General features: G+C 30.2%; 2 protein-coding genes, 1 non-coding gene and 1 pseudogene across 4 annotated transcripts; all 4 read left to right on the top strand.

Moving 5' to 3' along the window:
- Positions 1–8,369: 8,369 nt before the first annotated feature.
- Positions 8,370–10,979, top strand: LOC111278995 (glycylpeptide N-tetradecanoyltransferase 1 pseudogene; annotated as a pseudogene). Its single transcript, XR_016344061.1, has 2 exons — positions 8,370–8,507; positions 9,409–10,979. The product of XR_016344061.1 is annotated as a glycylpeptide N-tetradecanoyltransferase 1 pseudogene (transcript).
- A 5,190-nt stretch (positions 10,980–16,169) lies between these two features.
- LOC111278994 (eukaryotic initiation factor 4A-14) lies at positions 16,170–19,749 on the top strand. The gene is made up of 5 exons (XM_022865819.2): positions 16,170–16,412; positions 17,882–17,948; positions 18,083–18,189; positions 18,355–18,785; positions 18,884–19,749. The coding sequence occupies exons 2-5, from the start codon at positions 17,884–17,886 to the stop codon at positions 19,517–19,519; spliced, it is 1,239 nt and encodes a 412-aa protein (XP_022721554.1). The 5' UTR covers positions 16,170–16,412; positions 17,882–17,883; the 3' UTR covers positions 19,520–19,749.
- LOC149517628 (small nucleolar RNA snoR98) lies at positions 17,555–17,667 on the top strand. Its single transcript, XR_016344428.1, has one exon. It is a non-coding gene; the product is annotated as a small nucleolar RNA snoR98 (small nucleolar RNA).
- A 1,353-nt stretch (positions 19,750–21,102) lies between the features above and the next one.
- On the top strand, positions 21,103–21,834 carry LOC149517627 (uncharacterized). Its single transcript, XM_089764728.1, has one exon. It carries the CDS (start codon positions 21,252–21,254, stop codon positions 21,603–21,605), a length of 354 nt encoding a protein of 117 aa, XP_089620854.1. The 5' UTR covers positions 21,103–21,251; the 3' UTR covers positions 21,606–21,834.
- The last annotated feature ends 190 nt before the right edge of the window (positions 21,835–22,024 follow it).

Below are 22,024 nucleotides of genomic sequence, written 5' to 3'. Positions count from 1 at the left end.
GCAAGTAATAAACCTTGAGGATATAATGAAGCCTAGTGACTTCTTACGTTTTGCACTGATGAAATCAATTCATCAAATAATCATCGGCATATCACAAGATCATTAAACTTGTATAAAAGTTTTTTGAAATAAAATTTTTATAAAAGAAATATGAAGTTTAAAGAAAGAAGAAGAGTTTCAAAAATTATTTTTTATATGTTTTTAGAAAACTAGAAAGGCTTTTATAAACAAATAAGTATCATTTCCTATAGACATGATTGTTTATTTTAATTGGACAAAAATTGTATGTTTTTGAACATTTAAAACTGTTCATTTTGAACAAATTTATCTCTCTATTTTAAATAGACTTAACTATTTATCTTTATTTTTTTTCCAATGTGAGATTATTTTTCATATTTTATTTTAAAAATCTTTAACAATCCCCCACTTTTTTTTCAAAATAATCCAGATTTATTATGACCTTGAAAATCAATTGCATAAATGAAAGTATCTTCTTATTTGAACATTTACTTAGTGAAAACAAGTTAAAGTTAACTAAAATCGCAGGATAAACTATGTTTTGAATCAGCTATTCCATTTGGTCAATTTAACTTATCTTACACAATAATTTCAACACCCAGTGAATGCTTGGTATTTGGTGACACATTTATGGCCATATCTCTTCATCCTCTTTTCATTAGTGCTATTAGAGCCAAGCTCTTAAGCTCCTATAAGTGGCCACACTTCACACTCATATAGATAGCTTTCATCAAGAATGTTCTCATAACTATAATACTCTAACATATTTATGTTATAGGTCTATTAAAAGTATATTACTCATCATTTTTTTACCATTATAGGTACCTAACACTTTACCTAAGATGGCATTAAACATTACTATAATGCTAGCAATCATATACAGATAATATACTTTGTCTCATTGAACTCAAGACTTAACATTATACCAAGCGTTGAGTCAAATTTCACTATGAGTGACTTTACTTCATGACCTTTAACCTTATTCCTATTGTGATCTTTTTTACTACTCTATAGCAAAACTTTTAGTTAAATGATCCGTCAAATTTTTTCTTGACCTCACATAATTTATAGTGATCACTCCATCTGAAATTAATTATCGAACATAGCTATGTCTTAATATATTACGTCTAGACTTTTCATTATATACTTAGCTATATGCCCTTGCTAGAGTTGCTTCACTATCACATAAATAGAAATTAGAAAATTTGGTTTAGGCCATAAAAGTACTTCATGTAATAACTTTATTAGCCATTCAACTTCTTTAGCTATTACGATTAATGCAATAAACTTGGCTGCCATGGTGGAATCCGTTATACATGTTTATTTCTTGTAACCTCAAGAAATGGCATTTCTATCAAGTACAAAGATCCACCTATTGTAGAAGCATGATCTTCCATATTAGTAATCCAACTAGCATCATAATATCCTTCTATAATCGAAAAATATCCATTATAATACAATCCATAATTAATTATTTTCTTTAAATATCGAAATACTCTTTTAACTGTTTGCCAATTCAAGTTACTTGGATTACTTGTGTACTTACTCAACTTTTCAATAGCAAATACTATATCTGACCTTGTACAAGTCATTGTATATATCAAATAACCAATTACTCTTGCATATTGCAATTGATCTACTAGTATTAGATACTAATTTCAATTGAGAATCCATGGGTATAGATACTAGAATACAATTAAAAAGATCAAACTTTTTAAATACTTTTTTAATACAATATAATTTCATCAAACTTTTGGTGCCATTGTTTTAGTGCTTGCTTAAGTCCATATAAGGATTTTACAAGCTTACAAACTTTATACTCTTGACTTGAAATGATAAATCTTTCTAGTTATTACATATGTACTTCCTCTTCTAATTCACTATTTAAAAATGTTGTCTTTGCCTCTATTTGATGTATAATCAAATTATAAATCGAGGCAAGTGAAATTAAAAGCCTAATTGTAGCAATTCTAGCTACTAGAGCATAAGTATCAAAGTAGTCTATCTTTTGCTTTTTTGTAAAGCCCTTGACTACCAATCTTACTTTAAATTTATCTATGGTTCCATCCATTTTTATTTTCTTTTTGAAAATCTATTTACAGCCTATTGGATTAAAACCTGGTGAAAGGTCACCGCAAATCCAAATGTTATTTTCTATTACTGAATCTATTTCATCATTTATTACTTTTCTCCAAAAAATAAAATCTTGAAACTTTATTGCATCTTCATATATAATAGGATTAGACTCTGTATTAAAACAATAAGAAATTTTATTGTTTATACTTTCACCAGTCCTTTCCATAAAAAACATAAAGAAATCTGGTCCAATATCTTTGCCTTTCTAACCCTTTTGCTTGTTTTTATTTCTTGACAAGATTCATCACTACTTTCAGTTTGTTCCAATGGATTTGTAATTTTTTTCACTTGTAGGATGAATTACTTGTAATTGTTTTGAAATAGATTTAAATCTATTTTCATCAAAAAATGCATATCTTGATTCAATAACAATGTTAACTAAAATTGAATCATTCGATTCAATAACCATGAACTTATATGCTTTACTATTTTGTGCATATTTTATAAATATGCATTCTATTCCTCTTTCACCCAACCTTTGAATAATTAAGATTTGGTTTTCTTTTATTTCATTGCTCATATGGGATTATTTTTGTTTCATTGTTAGGAATTCTATTTAGTATATGACAAGTTTTTAATAAAGCTTCACCCCAAAATATTTGTCTAAGACCAGAATATGATAAATTGCATTTACCATTTTTGTTAAAATCCTATTCTTCTTTTCAGTTACACCATTTTGTTGTGGTGTATAAAGAGTAGTAACTTTGTGGATTATTTCGATAGATTCAAAGTAACTTGGACTATAATATTTTTTACCTCTATCCGACCTCAAGCATTTGATAAAAGATTCACACTGAAATTCAAATTCAGATTTATATATTTAAACTTATCAAGTACTTCATTTTTAGAATATAACAGATAAACACAACAATGTCTAGTATAATCTTTTATAAGTGTGACAAAATATTTCTTTCCAAATAATGTAGGAGTGGTATGCATATCATAAACATTATTGTGAATTAACTGAAGTAACTTTGTATTTTTTTTAACCTTAGGAAAATGATTTCTTGTAATCTTAGTCAACATGTATGTATTACATTTATTAATGTCTTAATTAAATTCATGAATTAACAAAAGCTTACTCATATCATGTAATTTTATATAATTTAAATGACCTAATCTATAATGCCATAAATATGAAGATTCAACTATATAAATAGAAACAATATTCTTATTTTTATTAATAATATTGAGTTTGAACATTCTCTCATACATATACCATTTCTCAACAAAAATTTCCCTTTTTAAACAAAATAAATTTATTTACCTCAAATACAAGTTTAAAATCAAACTTGTTCAACAAACTTTCAAACACTAAATTCTTCCTAACTTCTTGTACATAATAAATATCATTCAAAGTTAGAGTTTTTTTAGAAGTAAATTCAAGGTCAATAGTCTATTTGCCTTTAATTGTTATTGTAAAAGAAATTTTCATGTAGAAGACATTGCCATATTCACTTGGTTTGAATGTTGTGAATATGCTTTTATCCTTACACACATGTTTTGTTGTCCTATAATCAACCCAACAAAATTCATCATTTTCAAGCATATTGATATCAGAAATCATGGTAATAAAATTTTCAAAAGTATGCCCTTTTGAGGAATCATTTTTTTCTATAACAACCAATATTTTTTTTTTGAAATGTCCTAACTTACCACAATAGTAACATTAACCTTTTTTATTCTTCTTGAATTTAGACCCATTAGCAATCTTCTTAAACTTAAACTTCTTTTTGTCAAGCTTTGTAGTCTGTATTTCCTTCAAAACATGAATTTTGGTATCACCAGAATCAAAATTTTGTTCTTGCTTTCTATATTCATTTTGAATTTGAAGATGATTAGCCAAAACCTCAAGAGTGATTTTTTTTTTATATATTTTAAACTTCTTTTAAAGTCTTTTCATGATAGAAGAAGTCTATCTATTACAAAGGACACAATAATTATTTTATTCATACTTATATTATATTGTTTAAACTAATTAAGCATTCTTTCAATTTCACACAATTGTTCAATCATAGAATGTCCATCAACCCTATGATAATTATTGAAATGACTAACGAAAATTTTTTTATTTGTTACATCCTCAATTATATACCTGGTCTTCAATTTATCCCATAACTCCTTAAGAATAACTTCGTTTTGGTATGTATCAAACAGGTTGTCAGACAGACCATTCAAAATATGACCTTTACATATGTAGTCTGCATTATCCCATTTCTGCCTCTATCTTGTTACAGCAATAGATTTTTCTATTTCATTTTTCTCTGGGCTATAAGTAGTCAGAACATATATAACCTTTAAAGTTGAAAATAGGAAATGCATCTTCTTTTGCCAATTTCAAAATAATACAATTTGACAAAACTAGAAGCAAATTCCCTAAGTGTTGCTTCAGTAGCTATTGTTGAACCAAATAAAACTTTAATATTATTAGAACAACATTGAAAATTAGAATTATTACTTCTAGTAAATCTGAAATTTTGAAGAAAGGCTCCAAGGCGTATAACAGTGCCACTTTCTTTAAGGTTTTATTTGCCCCTATCAAATTATTTACTTAGTAAGTATGCAAAAAGGTTACAGACAATAAACCTTGAGGATATAATGAAACTCACTGATTGATTGCATTTTGCACTAATGAAATCAATCCACCAAGCAATCTCTGACGTATGATAAAATCATTGAACTTCTATAAATGTCTTCTACAGTAAAACTTTTATAAAAGAAATCTAAAGTTTGAAGAAAGAATGAGACTTTCAAGAATTGTTTTTTATATGTTTTTAGAAAACTATATGAGTTTTTAATAAATAGACAAATGTCTTTTTTTACAAATATGACTGTCTATTTTGAATAGACAAAATCTATCTATTTTTGAATAGTTAAAATTGTTAATCTTGTCCTAATATATTAGGGCAAGATTTTGGAATTAAGATTAATGAAGTTTTAATATAATTTCTAAATTTATCTTGTCCTTTTTTTTAAAAAAACATTTTTGTTTCTTTATTAGGCATTTTATTTAGTATATGATAAGCTTTTAATAAAGCTTCACCTTAAAATTTTTATCCAAGACCAAAATATGATAACATTGCATTTACCATTTTTGTTAATATCATGTTCTTCCTTTCATTTACACAATTATGATATGGTGTATAAGGAGCAGTAACTTGGTGGATTATTTTGGTAGATTCAAAGTAACTTGGATGATAATATTCTCCACCCCTATCCTACTTCAAGCATTTGATAAAAGATTCACACTAAAGTTCAACTTTAGATTTATATATTTTAAACTTATCAAGTACTTTATTTTTGGAATATAACAGATAAAATAACAATATCTAGTACAATCTTCTATAAATGTGACAAAATATCTCTTTTCAAATAATATAGAAGTGCTATGCATATCACAAACATCATTGTAAATTAACTCAAGTAACTTTGTATTTCTTTTAACCTTAGGAAAATGATTTCTTAGTCAACATGTATGTATTACATTTATTAATGTCTTGATTGAATTCAGTAATTAATAGAAGCTTACTCATATCATGTAATTTTTTATAATATAAATGACCTAATCTATAATGCCATAAATATGAAGATTCAACTACGTAAATAGAAATAACATTCTTATTTTTATTAATAATATTGAGTTTGAACATTTATTCATATATATACCATTTCCCAATAAAAATTCCTCTCTTAAATAAAATAAATTTATCTACCTCAAATACAAGTTTAAAATCAAACTTGTTGAACAGACTTTCAAACACTAAGTTCTTCATAACTTTTGGTACATAATAAATATCATTCAAAGTTAGAGTTTTTTCAGAAGTAAATTCAAGATCAATAGTCCCTTTGTTTTTTATTATTACTGTTGAAGAATTTTTCATATAAAGGACATTGTCATATTCACTTGATTTGAATGCTGTAAACATACTTTTGTCCTTGTACACATGTTTTGTTGCCCTAAAATCAACCCAACAAAAATCATCATTTTTAAGCCTATTGATCTCGAAAATCATGGCAAAATTTTTTTCAAAAGTATTCACTTTTGAAGAATCATTTTTTTTATAGCAACCAACGTTCTTTTTTGAAATGTCATGGCTTACCACAATGGTAACATGAACATTTTTTTATTCTTCTTGAATTTAGGCCTATTAGCAATTTGCTTAAACTTGAACTTCTTTTTGTTAAGCTTTATAGTCTATCTTTCCTCCAAAACATAAACTTTGGCATCACCAGAATTGAAATTCTGTTCTTGCTTTCTATATTCCTTTTGAATTCAAATATGATTAACCAAAGCATAAATAGTGATTTCCTCTTTTTTATGTTTTAAACTTTTTTTAAAGTCCTTCCGTGATGGAAAAAGTTTATTAATAACAGAGGACACAATAATTATTTCATTTATACTTATATTATATTGTTTAAATTGATTAAGCATTCTTTCAATTTCACATATTTGTTCAATCACAAAATGTCTATCATTCATATGATAATTATTGAAATGACTAGCAAAAAATTATTTATTTGTTGTATCCTCGATCATATACTTAGTCTCCAATTTATTCCATAACTCCTTAACAGTAACCTCATTTTGGTAAATATCAAACAGGTTGTCAAACAGACAATTCAAAATATGACATTTACACATGTAGTTTGTATTATCTCATTTCTACCTCTCTCTTGTTGTAGCAATAAATTCTTCTATTTCATTTTTCTCTTGCTTATTAGTAGTCAGAACATATACAATCTTTAAGGTTGAAAGTAGATAATGCATCTTCTTCTACCATCTTCGAAAATTGCCACCATTAAAACAATCCAATTTGACAAAACTAAAAACCATTTCCCTAAGCGTTGCTTCAGTAGCTATTGTTGAACTAAATAAAACTTTTAGATTGTTAGAGCAACACTAAAAATTTAGAATTACTACTTCCGTTAAATTTGAAATTTTGAGGAAAGGCTCCAAGGCGTGTAACAGTGTCACTTTCCTTAAGGTTTTATTTGCCTCCACCAAATTATTTACTTAATAGGTTACAGACAATAAATCTTAAGGATACAATAAAGCTCAGTGATTAATTGTGTTTTGTACTAATGAAATCAATCCATCAAGCAATCTCCAGTGTATCACAAAATCATTGAACTTCTATAAATGTTTTTTGCAGCAAAACTTTTATAAAAAAATTTTAGAGTTTAAAAAAGATAGATACTTTCAAGAATTATTTTTTGTATATTTTCAAAAAATCAGATGAATTTTTTATAAATAGATAAGTATATTTTTTTATGAATATGATTGTCTATTTTGAGTAAACAAAAATTATCTATTTTTAAACAATTGAAATTATTTATTTTAAACAGATATATTTATCTATTTTGAACACACTTAATTATTTAAATTTTTTTCAATATAAGATTATTTTTTATATTTTATTTTAAAAACTTTTAATATAATTTTCATATAAAATATGATATAAATACATAAATTATTAATATTTTATATGATATATATATAAATTATTAGATTTAACCTAATCAGAAGGATATCATGTTAAGGCAGAATTCTGGTGCAGTTCTTGTGAAACAGCCGAAAAAGAGACAATTACAGCCGCCTCTAAAGTTGCTGAAGCAGAAAATAAAGAAACAGTTAAGAAGGCGGAAAGAGTCTCAAAAATGGCTAGACATACCGACTCAATGCTAAAGCTAGCGAAAGAAATCTATGAACAATGTATGTGAAATTACACAGTTGTACTACTTAAAATTAGTAGCATATGTTTTTCTTGTATAATCCTTGGATTAGAAGCATATGCTTTCATGCTTTCCTAGTATTAATTTTTTATTGTAATTATATTTATTAAAAATATAAAAATAAATAAATAAAGTTCAATCATCAGAATTATTATAATAAGATTTTTTTTAAAAAAAATATTTTTCATTCACTTCGTTTAAATAAATTCAAATAATCATTTTTTATAACATAAAATATTCACCTAAAATTTTTCATTAAATAAAATAAAAATTTACAATCTTAATTATTATAACTAATTACATTTGAGAGTTTGTTTGGTTTTTTTTTCCCCTAAAAAAGGTTTCATTTAGTAAAAAAAAAAAATTCCTACTTTGACTTAAAAAAAGAAAAAAATGGTTAAGATCGGAGCCATCGATGAAAAATATGAAAACACAAAATGACAGATATACCATCCATACTTTATTTACTCCTTTGTCCTTTAATAAAATATTAAACTGCAAAGATTGTCGCTCCACACGCTTTCTTCATCTATTACCAAATTTCTGATTCTCTCTCACGAGACGAAGCTTCAAAGATCTCCGATCTCCGCTTTAATTTGATTTGCATCCATAATATTTAGGTAATTTTTCGATTTTTTTCCTAATATATTAGGTAGTTTTCTGATTTCTGTTTGGTTATCTGGATTTGCATAATTTTCACTTTCCAGCCTCTTTTGGTTGATGAGAAAATAAACGCAAGTAAAAGAAAACAAATCTGTTTTTCATTTTTTTCAGAAAAAAATTCATATTTATTTGATTCAATTATGGTACTTTAAATATTCAAATATGTCTTTTCTTCACTTCCTAAGTAATAATTGTATTCACTTTTTTTTTTTTACTTTATGTATGGTTGTTGACAACATTGGGTATAGGACAAAAAGCAAAAGGAAAACTTAAAAGTAATTCTGTTGTTGTTTGATTTAAATTTCAAATGTCAAACAGGTAAAAGATTCCTTTTTGGAACTTGGGTTCCTCTTGATGAACCAATGTGTATTAGGGCGAGATTTTGGAATTAAGATTAATGAAGTTTTAAGCTAATTTTAAGCTAATTTCTGTGTTTATCTTGTCCTTTTTTCTTTTAATATAATTGGATTTTCCTTCTTTTTTTTCCATTCATTTGGTTGCTTAGAAAACTGGGGAAAATGAGAAGATAAGAATGCAAATTTTATGATTTACTGTGTTTGGATGTCTGGGAAATGAAAACTTTGTTATCTTCTCTTGGAAAATATTAATAAAAAAGAACATTGTTTTATTCTTGTTTAGATCTTGTAGCAAATTGAAAGAACTTGATTTTGGAATGGTTTTTCTAGTGCATGTAATAGTTAATGTCCTTCCTATGATTATATGCTTTCAAGTTTACTAAAAATTATGCAACAAAAAGAAGGAGTTATCTCAGTCTTCATTATTTTTCTTCTAGAGAAGAAACAAATGTAAAATGCACATATTAATTGATTGAGAACTTGTAAACTTGTTACCTTTCAGGCTGCCTTTGAGAGTTGTTGATATGGGTGATAGCAGTGCATCTTCTGGTTTGCCAGAAGAAACCCCAAACCCAAATCCCGATGGAAATGCTCCTTCTGAAAGTGACCTTGCACTCAATGCGCTAGCTCGAAGGGTTCAAGAGTCAATTGGCCTCGAGAGGAGACACAAGTTTTGGGAATCTCAACCTGTTGGGCAATTCAAAGACTTGGGAGACACTGGTTTGCCTGAAGGGCCTATTGAAGCTGCAACACCTTTATCTGAAGTCAAGCAGGAACCATTCAATCTTCCAATCATGTATGAGTGGGTCACATGTAATATTGACTCTGATGAGATGTGCACAGAGGTTTACAACCTTCTGGCAAATAACTATGTTGAGGATGATGAGAACATGTTTAGATTTAACTATTCAAAGGAGTTTCTGCACTGGGCTCTTCGCCCCCCTGGTTATTATAAGAACTGGCACATTGGTGTCCGTGTTAAAAGTTCAAAGAAGCTAGTTGCTTTCATTACAGGTGTTCCAGCAAGAATCCGGGTCCGTGATGACATTGTTAACATGGCAGAGGTTAATTTTCTATGTGTTCATAAGAAGCTCAGATCAAAAAGGCTTGCTCCTGTCATGATTAAAGAGGTGACAAGGAGGGTTCACTTGGAGAATATCTGGCAAGCGGCATATACTGCTGGAATTGTTATTCCAACACCAATAACTTCTTGTCAATATTGGCATAGATCTTTGAATCCAAAGAAGCTGATTGAAGTTGGGTTTTCTAGACTTGGTCCAAGGATGACAATGAGTCGGACAGTTAAGCTTTTCAAGTTACCTGAATCAACAGTCACACCAGGATTCAGAAAAATGGAGCTTCACGATGTTCCTGCTATTACACGACTACTCAGGAATTATTTGAGCCAGTTTGTGGTTGCACCTGATTTCAATGAACATGACGTGGAGCATTGGCTTCTTCCTACTGAGGGTGTTGTGGATAGTTATATTGTTGAAAGCTCTGAGACCAAAGAGATTACTGATTTCTGCAGTTTCTACACACTTCCCTCATCAATCCTTGGAAACCAGCATTATTCGACTTTGAAGGCAGCATATTCATATTATAATGTTTCTACAAAGACCCCTCTGCTTCAATTGATGAATGATGCTCTTATTGTGGCAAAACAGAAGGGCTTTGATGTTTTCAATGCATTGGATGTCATGCAGAATGAATCTTTTTTGAAGGAACTTAAATTTGGGCCAGGTGATGGAAGTCTTCACTATTATCTTTACAACTATAGGATAAGGCATACACTGAAACCATCAGAGCTTGGTCTTGTACTCCTCTAGGCTTGTTTTTCTGCTAGAAGTGAATGGAAAATTTTCTGGGAAAGTTTGCTGTTGGTTTGTTGTAATATTGAATCATGGCAACACTTGGTTAGTGATTTATACTTTATCTTGCCATTTAAACAAACAGATTTTTATGAATTTTCTTTTGCTTAGGAGTTATTGCCATGGAGTCTTAAACCTCAAATTCTCGGAACTTGGAACAGATAGATCGAATATTGAAAGCAATTTTTAGTTTTCTCATTTATGACTTGATTGTTGTCTGCTTGATTTTTCATCCTTCATGTTCATGTTTGTCGAGAAAAGTTATGTATGTTATTAGGGGAATTGCCCCATAAATTTTCTAATAAAATATTAATATAAATATTTTGGTCTTTTTCTCTTCCTTTATTTGTACCCCATTAAAACATGAGAGGGAATTTAGAAGAATAGTAAATCATTTATCCATAGCTGTTTACAAGTCCTCTTATTAATTAATTCTTTATATTCTTTAGTCGCTAATAAGCTTTTCTTTCATCCCGATCCAAGTAGTATTTGTCCAATGCTCAAAAAGCCCAACAGCCTGGTTTATGAGTTTTATGGGTTTTAAGATATGAGCTGTAAATCTATGTTTAACATTGTTAAGAGCATTTTTGGATCATAAATGTGTAATTATCTTTTATCCTAAGAGAATAGTTCACAATTGGACTAGGGATATTTTGATCATTTAGTTTGAACTAACTTGTATAAATACTTTCACTTCCTTTATCTCATTCTCCTTCTAACTATCTCATTCTTTCTTTTAAGCTCTCTTCCTTAACTTTCTCATTCTTATCTCTAAGCTTTTCCTTTCAGCTTGAACTTAGTACAAACAAATGGCACGTCAGGTAGGGTTTTTTTCAGCTAAGTTCGGAAAGCACCACAAAAAAGTAAAAAAGCTCGAACTAAGCTTGGCCAATGAGCTCAAATCTATATATCGACTTTAGAAATGCACCATTTCGACAAAATAGCTCGGTCAAAAAGTTCAAGCTCGAACTCAGTTCAGCCAAAAAAGTTCGGATCTACAATATATCTTCACAAAAACCCAACTTGATAAAACAACTCAACTTAAAAGCTCAAATCTATAAAATGCTTTTATAAAAGCCCAACTTAATAAAATAGCTCGGCCTAAGAGCTTAAACTTAGCTCGGCCAAAAGAACTCATCTCAGTAAAATACTTTTATAAATACTCAACTTGACTACCTCGACCAAAGCTCATCTAGATAAAATGCTTTTATAAAGACTTAGCTCGGTTACCTCAGCCTAAGAGCTCATCTTGATAAAATTCCTTTGTAAAAGCTTAAGTCGACCACCTTGGCCAAAGTGCTCACTAGGTAAAATGTTTTTATAAAGGCTTAGCTCGGTCACCTCAGTCAAATAGTTAATTTCGATAAATTGTCTTCATAAAAGTTTAACTCAGTCACTTTAATCAAAGTGATTAACTCAACCAAAAGAACTCAGCTTGATCAAAGAGCTCAATTCAATTAAATTTTCTTGGTAAAGGCTCAACTCGACCAAAAAAAACCTTAATAATTAGCTCAGTTAAAAGAGTTTAACTTAGACAAAAAAGCTCATGACAGTTAAAAAAGCTTAGTTTGACCAAATTTCTTAGATAAAATAATAACTCCACCAAATTTCCTTCATAAAAGGTTAGTTCAACTAAAATAGCTCAACTTAGCCAAATTTCATTAATAAAATATTAGTTTTGCTAGCTCAATCAAAAATATTAACTCCAGCAAAATTTAAATAGTTAAAATAGTAAGTAAACAAAGTCAAACAACTATTGAGATCCCAATAATCATTCACATCAAATGAATCATAAAATGACATTTCATCACGTCGATACCTCAAATCACTCATGTCACTAAAAGGTTAGATAACAAAATCGACATCAAAATTTTGAACTCAGATGTATCCTTAAATTTTAACAAATTGACTAAATCAAAGTAGGTCGAACATCTCAGCTCAATCCTCGTTTGAATATTCAAATTGTCTTTTAGGGAGACATAATGTTATAGGCATTTTTGGGTCATAAGGATATAATTATCTTTTACCTTAAAAGAGTACAGGAGTGTTTTGGTCATTTAGTCTAAGCAAACTTGTATAAATATCCCTACTCCCTCTAAGTAAGGGGGCAATTCTTTTTCCAACTATCTCATTCTCTCATTTGAGCTCTCTTCCTCAACTCTCTTATTCTTATCTTTAAACTTATTTATGAACTTTTTCCTCTAGTCTAAACTTAGCACAAACAAACACTTTAATTGCTTTTTTTTTTTTTTTTGATGTGGTTGGCTTTAAAGTTTATGATATCTTAATTATTGTTTATTGGGTTTATTTGTGTGGGATTTATTCGAATTTTGTTTGAGAGAGCTGAAGCCTCAGTATTATTAATATTAGCATTCAAGTTCATAGGCACTGCTATAACTTGATGCAATTCCAAAAATCCTATCATATATAAAAGATTATAAATGATTATAAAAAAATTCAACTATCCCAAGAGTTGAATTTCATTTTGTGGATATGAATTATTAAATAAAGTTTGCGTTTTTATATTTTTCAATTTTCTTTTTTCTTATTGTAAATATTTTTTTCATATTATGTTTCTTTGTTTTAATTATAAAAATAATAGTATGATAAAAATGCTTATGAAAAATAGAAAGATATTATTAAATTAAAAAACAAATAATTAAAACAAATCATGCATTGATTGGCAAAATAGTACTCTAAAATAACAAGTTCCAAGTTGAATTAATTCAGATTTTATAACTATTTTGAATTCAATCTCACTTAATCAACTATTACTCTAATATTACTAATTCATTAAAATTTACAAATATTGTCATTACAAAAACTATAATCTTAACTATTTATAGTTATTTTATTGTTAATAAAATCATAAACCAATTATTTTTATTATACTTTTTCATCTATTCTCTAAAAATCAAATATCATTATAGGCACTTCCAAAAAGTTCTATTCAAAACTACATGTCAACTGGTCCAACTCTAATATATCCACATTAGCAATTTTCTCCCAAATTTATTCAAAATGTAGTTGACAAAAATCAAGAGTCAACTATGCTTCCAAAATAAATGAAAAGAATTTGTTCAAGCATATCATTTTAAATACCAAGATATATTAACTTTCACATAAAATGATGATACAAATTTCAAAGCTTTTTTACTGTTTCACCCACTATGGTAAGATCAAATCACATCTAAGAACCATAAGGTAAGATTTTTATTTCACATACATTACATTTGATTTCAATCAACTTAGATTATACTTATTGCATTTTCTACCATTTCAATTAAACAAGATTATAGAAATTTCACAAACTCTAACTTAACTTATAATACTCAATCTCACCATGCAGGAGATGAAAATGATGACTATTGTAATAATCTTACTTTTCATTGCTTAATAACCAGCATAAAATCTCAATATTTATTCTATCTTGATAAACAATTATACATATATTATCATATAGTTTCAATCATAAATAAAATCAAGCAAAGCATACATTTATAATTTCTATTAACAATTTTTTGTCATATTGTTTTCTGTAGCATATTCCGACTTATTTTTATAAGAATCTCTCAAACCGTCATTCTTTTTCACTTTATTTGTTCTTGAAGAAAGCAAATCATAGATTATAGGTTAAAATGCTAGAAACAAGTCATTTTTAAAAGAATGAAAAAAATTAATCACCACTAATCATTTAAAATTTGACGATTATTGTCTATTTACTATGATGGCACATATTACTTTGAAAGTAATAATCTATCTTAACGATTAGTAAATTTTTTAATAATTACTAATTCTTCTAGACTTCATACAACAGTTTGTAGTTAAAATACTTTTCTAACTATCAAGTAGTAAGTGTTTGATTAACTTTCTTTTTAGCAACTGTTCTTTTTGGTAATTTTGTAGCTTAAAAATGTCCTCTTAACATTTTCTGCTTGGTTTTATGGCTACTTTAAGAAAGCTTCGTTTTTACTTCTTTAACTTGACAATGTTAACTTTCTCTTAAATTATTATTTTATATTAATCACACGTATTTCTTTAACTTCTAACTCAATCAAAAACTAATTTAATAAAATACTAAAAATTAATATAACAAATCAAGCAAAATTGGGTGCCGATCACTAGTATATTAAAAAAAGATGATGGGTGGAGAGTATAAGTCGTATCAACAAAGTTTATGTGAAGTTTTTTAAGTAAAATTTGTGAAATTTTTTTTAAAAAATAATTTAATAAAAATTTTAATAAAATTTAAACCAATTGATTGATAGAATTTAATTTAAAAATTAATAATATGTAAAAAATTATTAAAAATATTATTTATAATTTAAATTTTATCAGTTCTTATTCAATGATAAAATTTTTATTAATATTTTTACTAAAAATATTTATATAAAAAATATATAAAAATTTTACAAATTTAATCTATATAATAAGATATTTTAATTTATCAATTTTAATTTTTAATTTTATTTTCAATAAAAAATTTCATAATCATTACCTAAGTAATTTTATTTAAATCTTTTCTTAACTCATATTTAGATGAAAGTTTAATAATAATAAAAAATAATAAAATAAAATAATGAATGGCCCAAAATGCCTCATGGATCTCCATCTTCAATCCGACCTTTTTTGCCCTCTTCGTTTAGAAGAAAAGTCCACTGCTGACTCATCAAATTCCATTAACAAAAGCCAAAACAAATTATACTTTGGCCTCTACTCAATAGCCAAATTAAGTGTTTAAGAATGGCTAACAAGGCCAAAAATTAATGAGAAATTTCAAGCATGGGGAATTTACTTTATCCTTTTTTTTACGAGCAATTACATATTTATTCGAATCTTGACAATCTATGCCCTCCCCCCCTTTTTTTTTTCTCTCTTGATGTTGAAAATATGCTTTGCTTTTTGAAGTCTGAGATTAACTTTCCTTGACTGAATATGGAAAAGTAAGAATAAAAGAAAGAATATGCAAGAGGCAATGTGTAAGGGTGTTACATTAGCCAACTAAGTTTGTAGTCTTCAACTTTTTTTTTTTTTTTTTTTTTCAAAATAAATATGTCGTGTAAGGTATAAATAGTTTAATATTTTTTATAAAAAAAAATAATTTGAGAATAAAAAATTATAAATATTAATATTTAAATTTTAAATTTATTTAAATAAGCTTCCTTAATATCTATGAAGAGCATCCCGATTAAATCTAATTCATTTTCTTTCCCTAAAAACAAAAATATTTGGCTGAATTTGAGTTTCCTTCTTAAATACAGTAGTACCCCTGGTCCTAAGTGTAATAAAGGAAGATAAGGAAGGGCAAACAGGGAAAATCAAGGGTCCTAGGCTACGATCACAAGCAGAAAGGGTGTTATAAAACCGGAAAGAGTATCAATACGCAGCACTTAGATTACTGGCGTTGCTATCGAACTGTTCCCTTCTCGTTTTGATTTTCCTTAAAACTCCACGGCGCAGATCCTAGGAGTTTGGGAAACCCTAGCTCTCTCTCTCTCTCTCTAATCTCAACCGAAAAAGCCTCCAAAAAAACTACCCCTTTCCTTTCTCTATCTCTCCAACAAATCCACTTTCCTACCCCTAAACGCTCTCTTTTCCTCTTGATCCTGCTCTTGCTCTCTTCATCTGCTTAAAGGTTGCTCTTTTTTCTCTATCTTACTATCTTTATATCTCTTTTGTTTTTTGTTTTTCCTTGTCTTTGGGTGTTTGTGTTTGATTGGCTTCCTGTCGTTTCTATGTTTTGTTGGATTTAGTTTGATGGTTATTGGATTTGATTTTACTGTTTGAGATCTGGGTTTGATCTGTTTTCTTTGTATGGTTTTGGGTTTTTGTTTTTGAGATTGATTAGTTCATGTACATGATTTTTGGGTTTTTTATTTTTGTAAAGTTGATTCCTTTTTGTAGTTTGTGATTTGAGAAATTAACAAGTTTGAAGCCCTGCTAGGCTAGTCTTTCTTTATTTGTTTTGCAAAAGAAAAAAAAATGTTGGATGTTGAAGAGGAAAAGAAGGAAAAAAAAAAGGTTTCTTCCTGTTTGTGTTTAAGATTCCAAAGAATAGGAATATGGGAAGGTTATTGTTATTCAAGCTTCTGTTTTAGAAAAAGCTTTTATGTGTTGTTCTGATTTTGAACAGCTCTTAACTGTCAATATTGTAACTTCCATCTTTGAGGTTGAAATGAAATCTTACAATTAGTTGAGTGAGATGTTTGGTTGTTGTTCTCTAACTATGCAAATTATTGGTACTTGGTACAGGACAAACATTACGATGCTAAAGTTTTTTATGATAGCTTAATTTTAGTTTGTTGCATTGATGTTACCGTGGGGCTGATATTTGACATGTATGGCTTGTTTGGGTCTGAGTTGAAATGTGTATTTATTGTCACTGTGCGAATGGATTAGGGTGTGTGACCTCGAATTAGGATTAACTAACACTACCTTTTTGTACAAAATCCTTCCTAATGACTATGTTTCTTCTGTCATGTTAATAGTGAGTTGGTCATCCATAAACCCATGTATACATCAGAATTGATGTGTAATTGATGGAGCAGGTTTTTGCTTCTTTGCCTAGAATATGAAGATTCTTCTGTTAACTACCCAGTGGAGATGAGTGATGATTATGTGTTACCAAGACAGTGTCTTCAAATTTTGTCTTATGTAGTAATATTTAAAATTTTGGTGATAACAATGCAATAAGCAATTTCCTTCTAAGTGCCTTGCGCTGGGTGAATTTTGGAGAGGTGGGCAATGTGGTGTCTGATGGTAAAGGATTTATGACCTAAATATTAGATCGCCATCTGCCTGTTTGTACATCCTCTCCACATTCTAAATCAGAAGTTAATGCTTGTGCTCCTCTTCATCTGTTGTGCAAGTTTGGCTCTTCTGTTACATCTTTCTTCATATGGAAAGACTTTGGCCTTTAATGCAATGAAAATTTTCAACCTTACCCGTTAGAGATTCTATTTTTTGATGTTTTTGTATTATGCAACATCTTGATTTCTTTTTCAGTATCCTATTGTATTTAATCTAAAAGCTATAATCTCTATTTATCTGGAGGTGAGCCAAACTTTGCATAATAAGCTTTCATTCTTTCTTTCCTATGTGCAGTCATGGCAGGTTTGACACCAGAAGGATCTCAATTTGATACTCGTCAATATGATCAGAAAATGAGTGAGTAAGTTTCTTCTTTTTTGACCACATTCCTCCCTTTGCGTGTGTTTTTTATTTTAAAACAGAAAAAAAAAAAGAAATGGTATTTACTTTACAACTTGTTGATGCTTATATGTGGAGAAAATTCAAATGGCACAGGTACCAAAACGAGGGAGATGAATTTTTCACAAGTTATGATGAAGTTTATGACAGTTTTGATGGAATGGGACTTCAAGAGAACCTTCTGAGGGGTATTTATGCATATGGTATGTAATACTTTGAAGAGGAAATAATAATTTCTGTAGTCTGCCTTTATAAATTCTTCAGGTATCATGGTCTGCCATTATTTGGACTTCTATAATTTTTTCTATGTTTTATCTTTGCTAATTTGTGCTGAATCCCCGATTCTCTTGTCCAAAATATTTTCCAAGGTTTTGAGAAGCCTTCCGCAATTCAGCAAAGAGGAATTGTTCCGTTCTGCAAGGGTCTTGATGTAATTCAGCAGGCACAGTCTGGAACTGGAAAGACAGCAACTTTCTGCTCTGGAATTCTACAGCAACTTGATTATGGTGTAATCCAATGCCAGGCTCTGGTTTTGGCACCCACTAGGGAGCTGGCGCAACAGATTGAGAAGGTGATGCGGGCACTTGGTGATTACCTTGGTGTTAAGGTCCATGCTTGTGTTGGTGGGACAAGTGTTCGTGAGGATCAGCGAATTCTTCAAAGTGGTGTTCATGTTGTTGTCGGTACTCCCGGTCGTGTCTTTGATATGTTGAGAAGGCAGTCACTTCGTCCAGATCATATTAAGATGTTTGTTTTGGATGAGGCTGATGAAATGCTCTCCCGTGGTTTTAAGGATCAGGTTTTTTATTTCATCTTGTTATCATCCTTTTTATTGATTTTTACTTTTGCAAGCTTTGGTTTGATATTTTGTTGCTCTGATAATGCTACGTCTGTCAGATCTATGATATCTTCCAGCTTCTCCCCCCCAAGATTCAGGTTGGAGTATTTTCTGCCACAATGCCACCTGAAGCCCTTGAGATCACTAGGAAGTTCATGAACAAACCTGTGAGAATTTTGGTTAAGCGTGATGAGCTAACCCTTGAGGGTATCAAGCAGTTTTATGTGAATGTTGAAAAGGAAGAGTGGAAGCTTGAAACTCTCTGCGATCTCTATGAGACCCTGGCCATCACCCAGAGTGTCATTTTTGTGAACACAAGGCGCAAGGTTGACTGGCTAACTGACAAGATGCGAAGTCGTGACCACACAGTTTCTGCCACCCATGGGGACATGGATCAGAATACTCGTGACATCATCATGCGTGAATTCCGTTCTGGATCTTCTCGTGTTCTCATCACCACTGATCTCCTGGCTCGTGGTATTGATGTGCAGCAAGTATCTCTTGTCATAAACTATGATCTGCCGACTCAACCAGAAAACTACCTTCATCGAATTGGACGAAGTGGAAGGTTTGGAAGAAAAGGTGTTGCCATTAACTTTGTGACTAGAGATGATGAGAGAATGCTGTTTGACATCCAGAAGTTCTACAATGTGGTTATCGAGGAGCTGCCTTCAAACGTCGCTGATCTCCTTTGATGAGATTACCTTTTTTGAAGATTGTTGAGGCAAGGGGTTTTGATGTTTTGCAAGTACTATTTAAGGTGCTCTTTTCTTTTTTCTTTTCCCATCTAGCGTCGTAAGTTGATGTTGTTCTTAAACATATTTGACCATTTCATTATATGGTTCCTGCACAATTGCTACATAAAGATTGTCCAGTTTTGTCCACTCCTTTGTGGTGGGTTTATGTTATTTCAAGTTTTGACGCAGCTGCCAGGGGTGGATTGTATGCCCTTTTTCTTTTAGTATTTCATCCTTATATATATATATATATATATATATATATATATATATTATTTAAAGCTTTAACTTTGGGTGGATCTTATTGTCTCCATATTTGCATATTGGCTATAGAGTTTTTATGTGTTTGTGTTGTAACTGTATTTGATGCTGAAGCACCGCAGGTGGTTATAATAATAATGGCAATAACGGAGTAATTGCGTCACTCTTAAGCATTTATGTAATGGAATTGCTCCCCAAGCTTACATTACTAAAATCCTGGCATAAAATATTAGGGTTTAACTGGATTTTATTCTATGAAGATTCATATCATTGATCTCTGTCTTTCCCTCTGCGGTGTTGCTGAATTTCTCGGGCAGCTAGCTGTTCGTGTGCAGCTTGGAATATGTATAAAACATGCCATGAGCTAGAGGTCCCTTTGGAACAGCTGTTCAGATGCAGCAAATAATAGCTATCATTTCCCTGGAGAAGCAGATAAACTCCCTGATCATCAACCAATTTGGAAAGTGAACGATGAAAAAGTTGGGTTCTGAATTGTCTGATCAACAAATTGATATATTCTGGCACTAAGTCTTATGTATGTGGGTCGGGTCGGCTGTACCAAATCTTGTAGCCTAGTTGAACTAAGATATGAAGTCGTGTTAGACGTGGTCAGCACTCAACAATCCAACCTTATCTTCATCACTTGCATATCTATTGCAATCTAGCTAGTTGCCCGTCTATTTCCCCATGTTTCAGGTTCAGTTGCTGACTCTGGAGAAACCCCAAGACAACAGAATGTACTGTTTCCCTTCACTTTATTGGTTGTATACATAAGTTAGGTATGCATAGGTGAATTTTTTGTGGACTTTGAAGACAAACCCTTAACTATTGTCGAACAATTTCTTTGGTTTTCATAATAATTTGCATCTAACTACCAAACACTCTTCAGTAGATTGGACCCACAGCAGCTCTGCAGTCAAAAGCCATCACCAGGGACAACATCATTAACAGTTCCATAAAATTTACAAAATCAAAGGCTCTAAAATTTAGACAATCTCAATCAATTTTCAACATCAAATACACCTGATTTCTCTCCATCTAATGATCTAGACGCTCCTTGTTTTGTTTTTTTTTTAATCGTTTATCAATTCATCTGCCCAGTCAAATATTAACCATTACAGGTGGCAAGACATCAATGACCATTCAAAATAAGCTACCCCTGCACTGTGCAACTGCCTTAACATGTGAAACTAAAGCGGAAAATGTCACATCTCGCATCGAACTCAACCCAAGAAAAGTACACGTGAAATAGTTGGAAGACGAAAAGCACAGCTGTTTCCCTTGCCCGGAAGAAAAAAGAGAACAAAGAAAATTTGTATTAATAAATAATACCACTAAAACATCAAACGCCATTGATATTTATTTTCTCCTTCTCCACTCATCTCCATCCTTGAGCATCTTACAATCTCTGTCTAGAATTTCTTTTTTGATGGAGGATTCTAGATGCAAATCATACAGGTATGGAGGGATGCAGATTGGGAGTTACTACGGACGTAGGGGAGGCAGGCCAAGCAATATGCAAGAGCTAAGGTGTTACAGTGCCAGTTATGCAAATTCTGTTCAGCCAAATCAGCTTAGAAAAGAGATTAAGATCAAGAAAAGCAAAAGCTCTGTTGGGAGTTCTTTAAAAAGCTGGAGCTTTAATGATCCTGAGTTGCAAAGGAAGAAAAGGGTTGCTGGCTACAAGATTTATTCAGTTGAAGGCAAGATGAAAGGGTCTTTAAGGAAGAGTTTCAGGTGGATCAAGGACACTTACACCCAAGTAGTCTATGGGTGGAGGTGATCCATGGCTACTCTTTAGCTTTTTTTTTTTTTTTTGTTCTTTTTGGGGTTTGTGTTTTACTATGTTGGTAAATGATGGATGAGAACTTGGGATTTGGGAAGCTTCCCTTTGTCTAAGAATCTTGAATCTGATTTTCATAACCTTATATTGTATAAAATGAATTGCACTTATTTGGTATCAAAGCAAACTCAAATCTATGAAATATGAAAATTGATGTTTTCTTGATTGAGTTTGTGTAGTAGGTAAGATTAAGATCCATAGCAAAATTGAACATGTTATTGATTTCTTAGATTCCCTTCTATCTAGTTTGTCTGGTCAAAATCTGCTCATTTGCCATTGTTGCTGATCTTGAGAATACTATTTATTATTTCTGCTTGGTTGATGGTTTTGGCGATGTAGAAAGTTTGAATACAGATTGT

This window comes from Durio zibethinus, chromosome 8, assembly GCF_047325235.1.
Source record: "Durio zibethinus cultivar Kanyao isolate XHJ-2024 chromosome 8, ASM4732523v1, whole genome shotgun sequence".
In the NCBI taxonomy this organism is placed as follows: domain Eukaryota; kingdom Viridiplantae; phylum Streptophyta; class Magnoliopsida; order Malvales; family Malvaceae; genus Durio; species Durio zibethinus.
The sequence above is the reverse complement of the archived record's forward strand: the minus strand, read 5'-3'. Positions and strand labels throughout refer to the sequence as shown.

Coding starts and splice junctions, on each gene's coding strand:
- LOC149517627 (XM_089764728.1), top strand. CDS start 21,252: ATGGAGGATTCTAGATGCAAATCATACAGGTATGGAGGGATGCAGATT.
- LOC111278994 (XM_022865819.2), top strand. CDS start 17,884: ATGGCAGGTTTGACACCAGAAGGATCTCAATTTGATACTCGTCAATAT. Junction 17,949..18,082: donor TATGATCAGAAAATGAGTGA/GTAAGTTTCTTC, acceptor CAAATGGCACAG/GTACCAAAACGAGGGAGATG. Junction 18,786..18,883: donor CCCGTGGTTTTAAGGATCAG/GTTTTTTATTTC, acceptor TACGTCTGTCAG/ATCTATGATATCTTCCAGCT.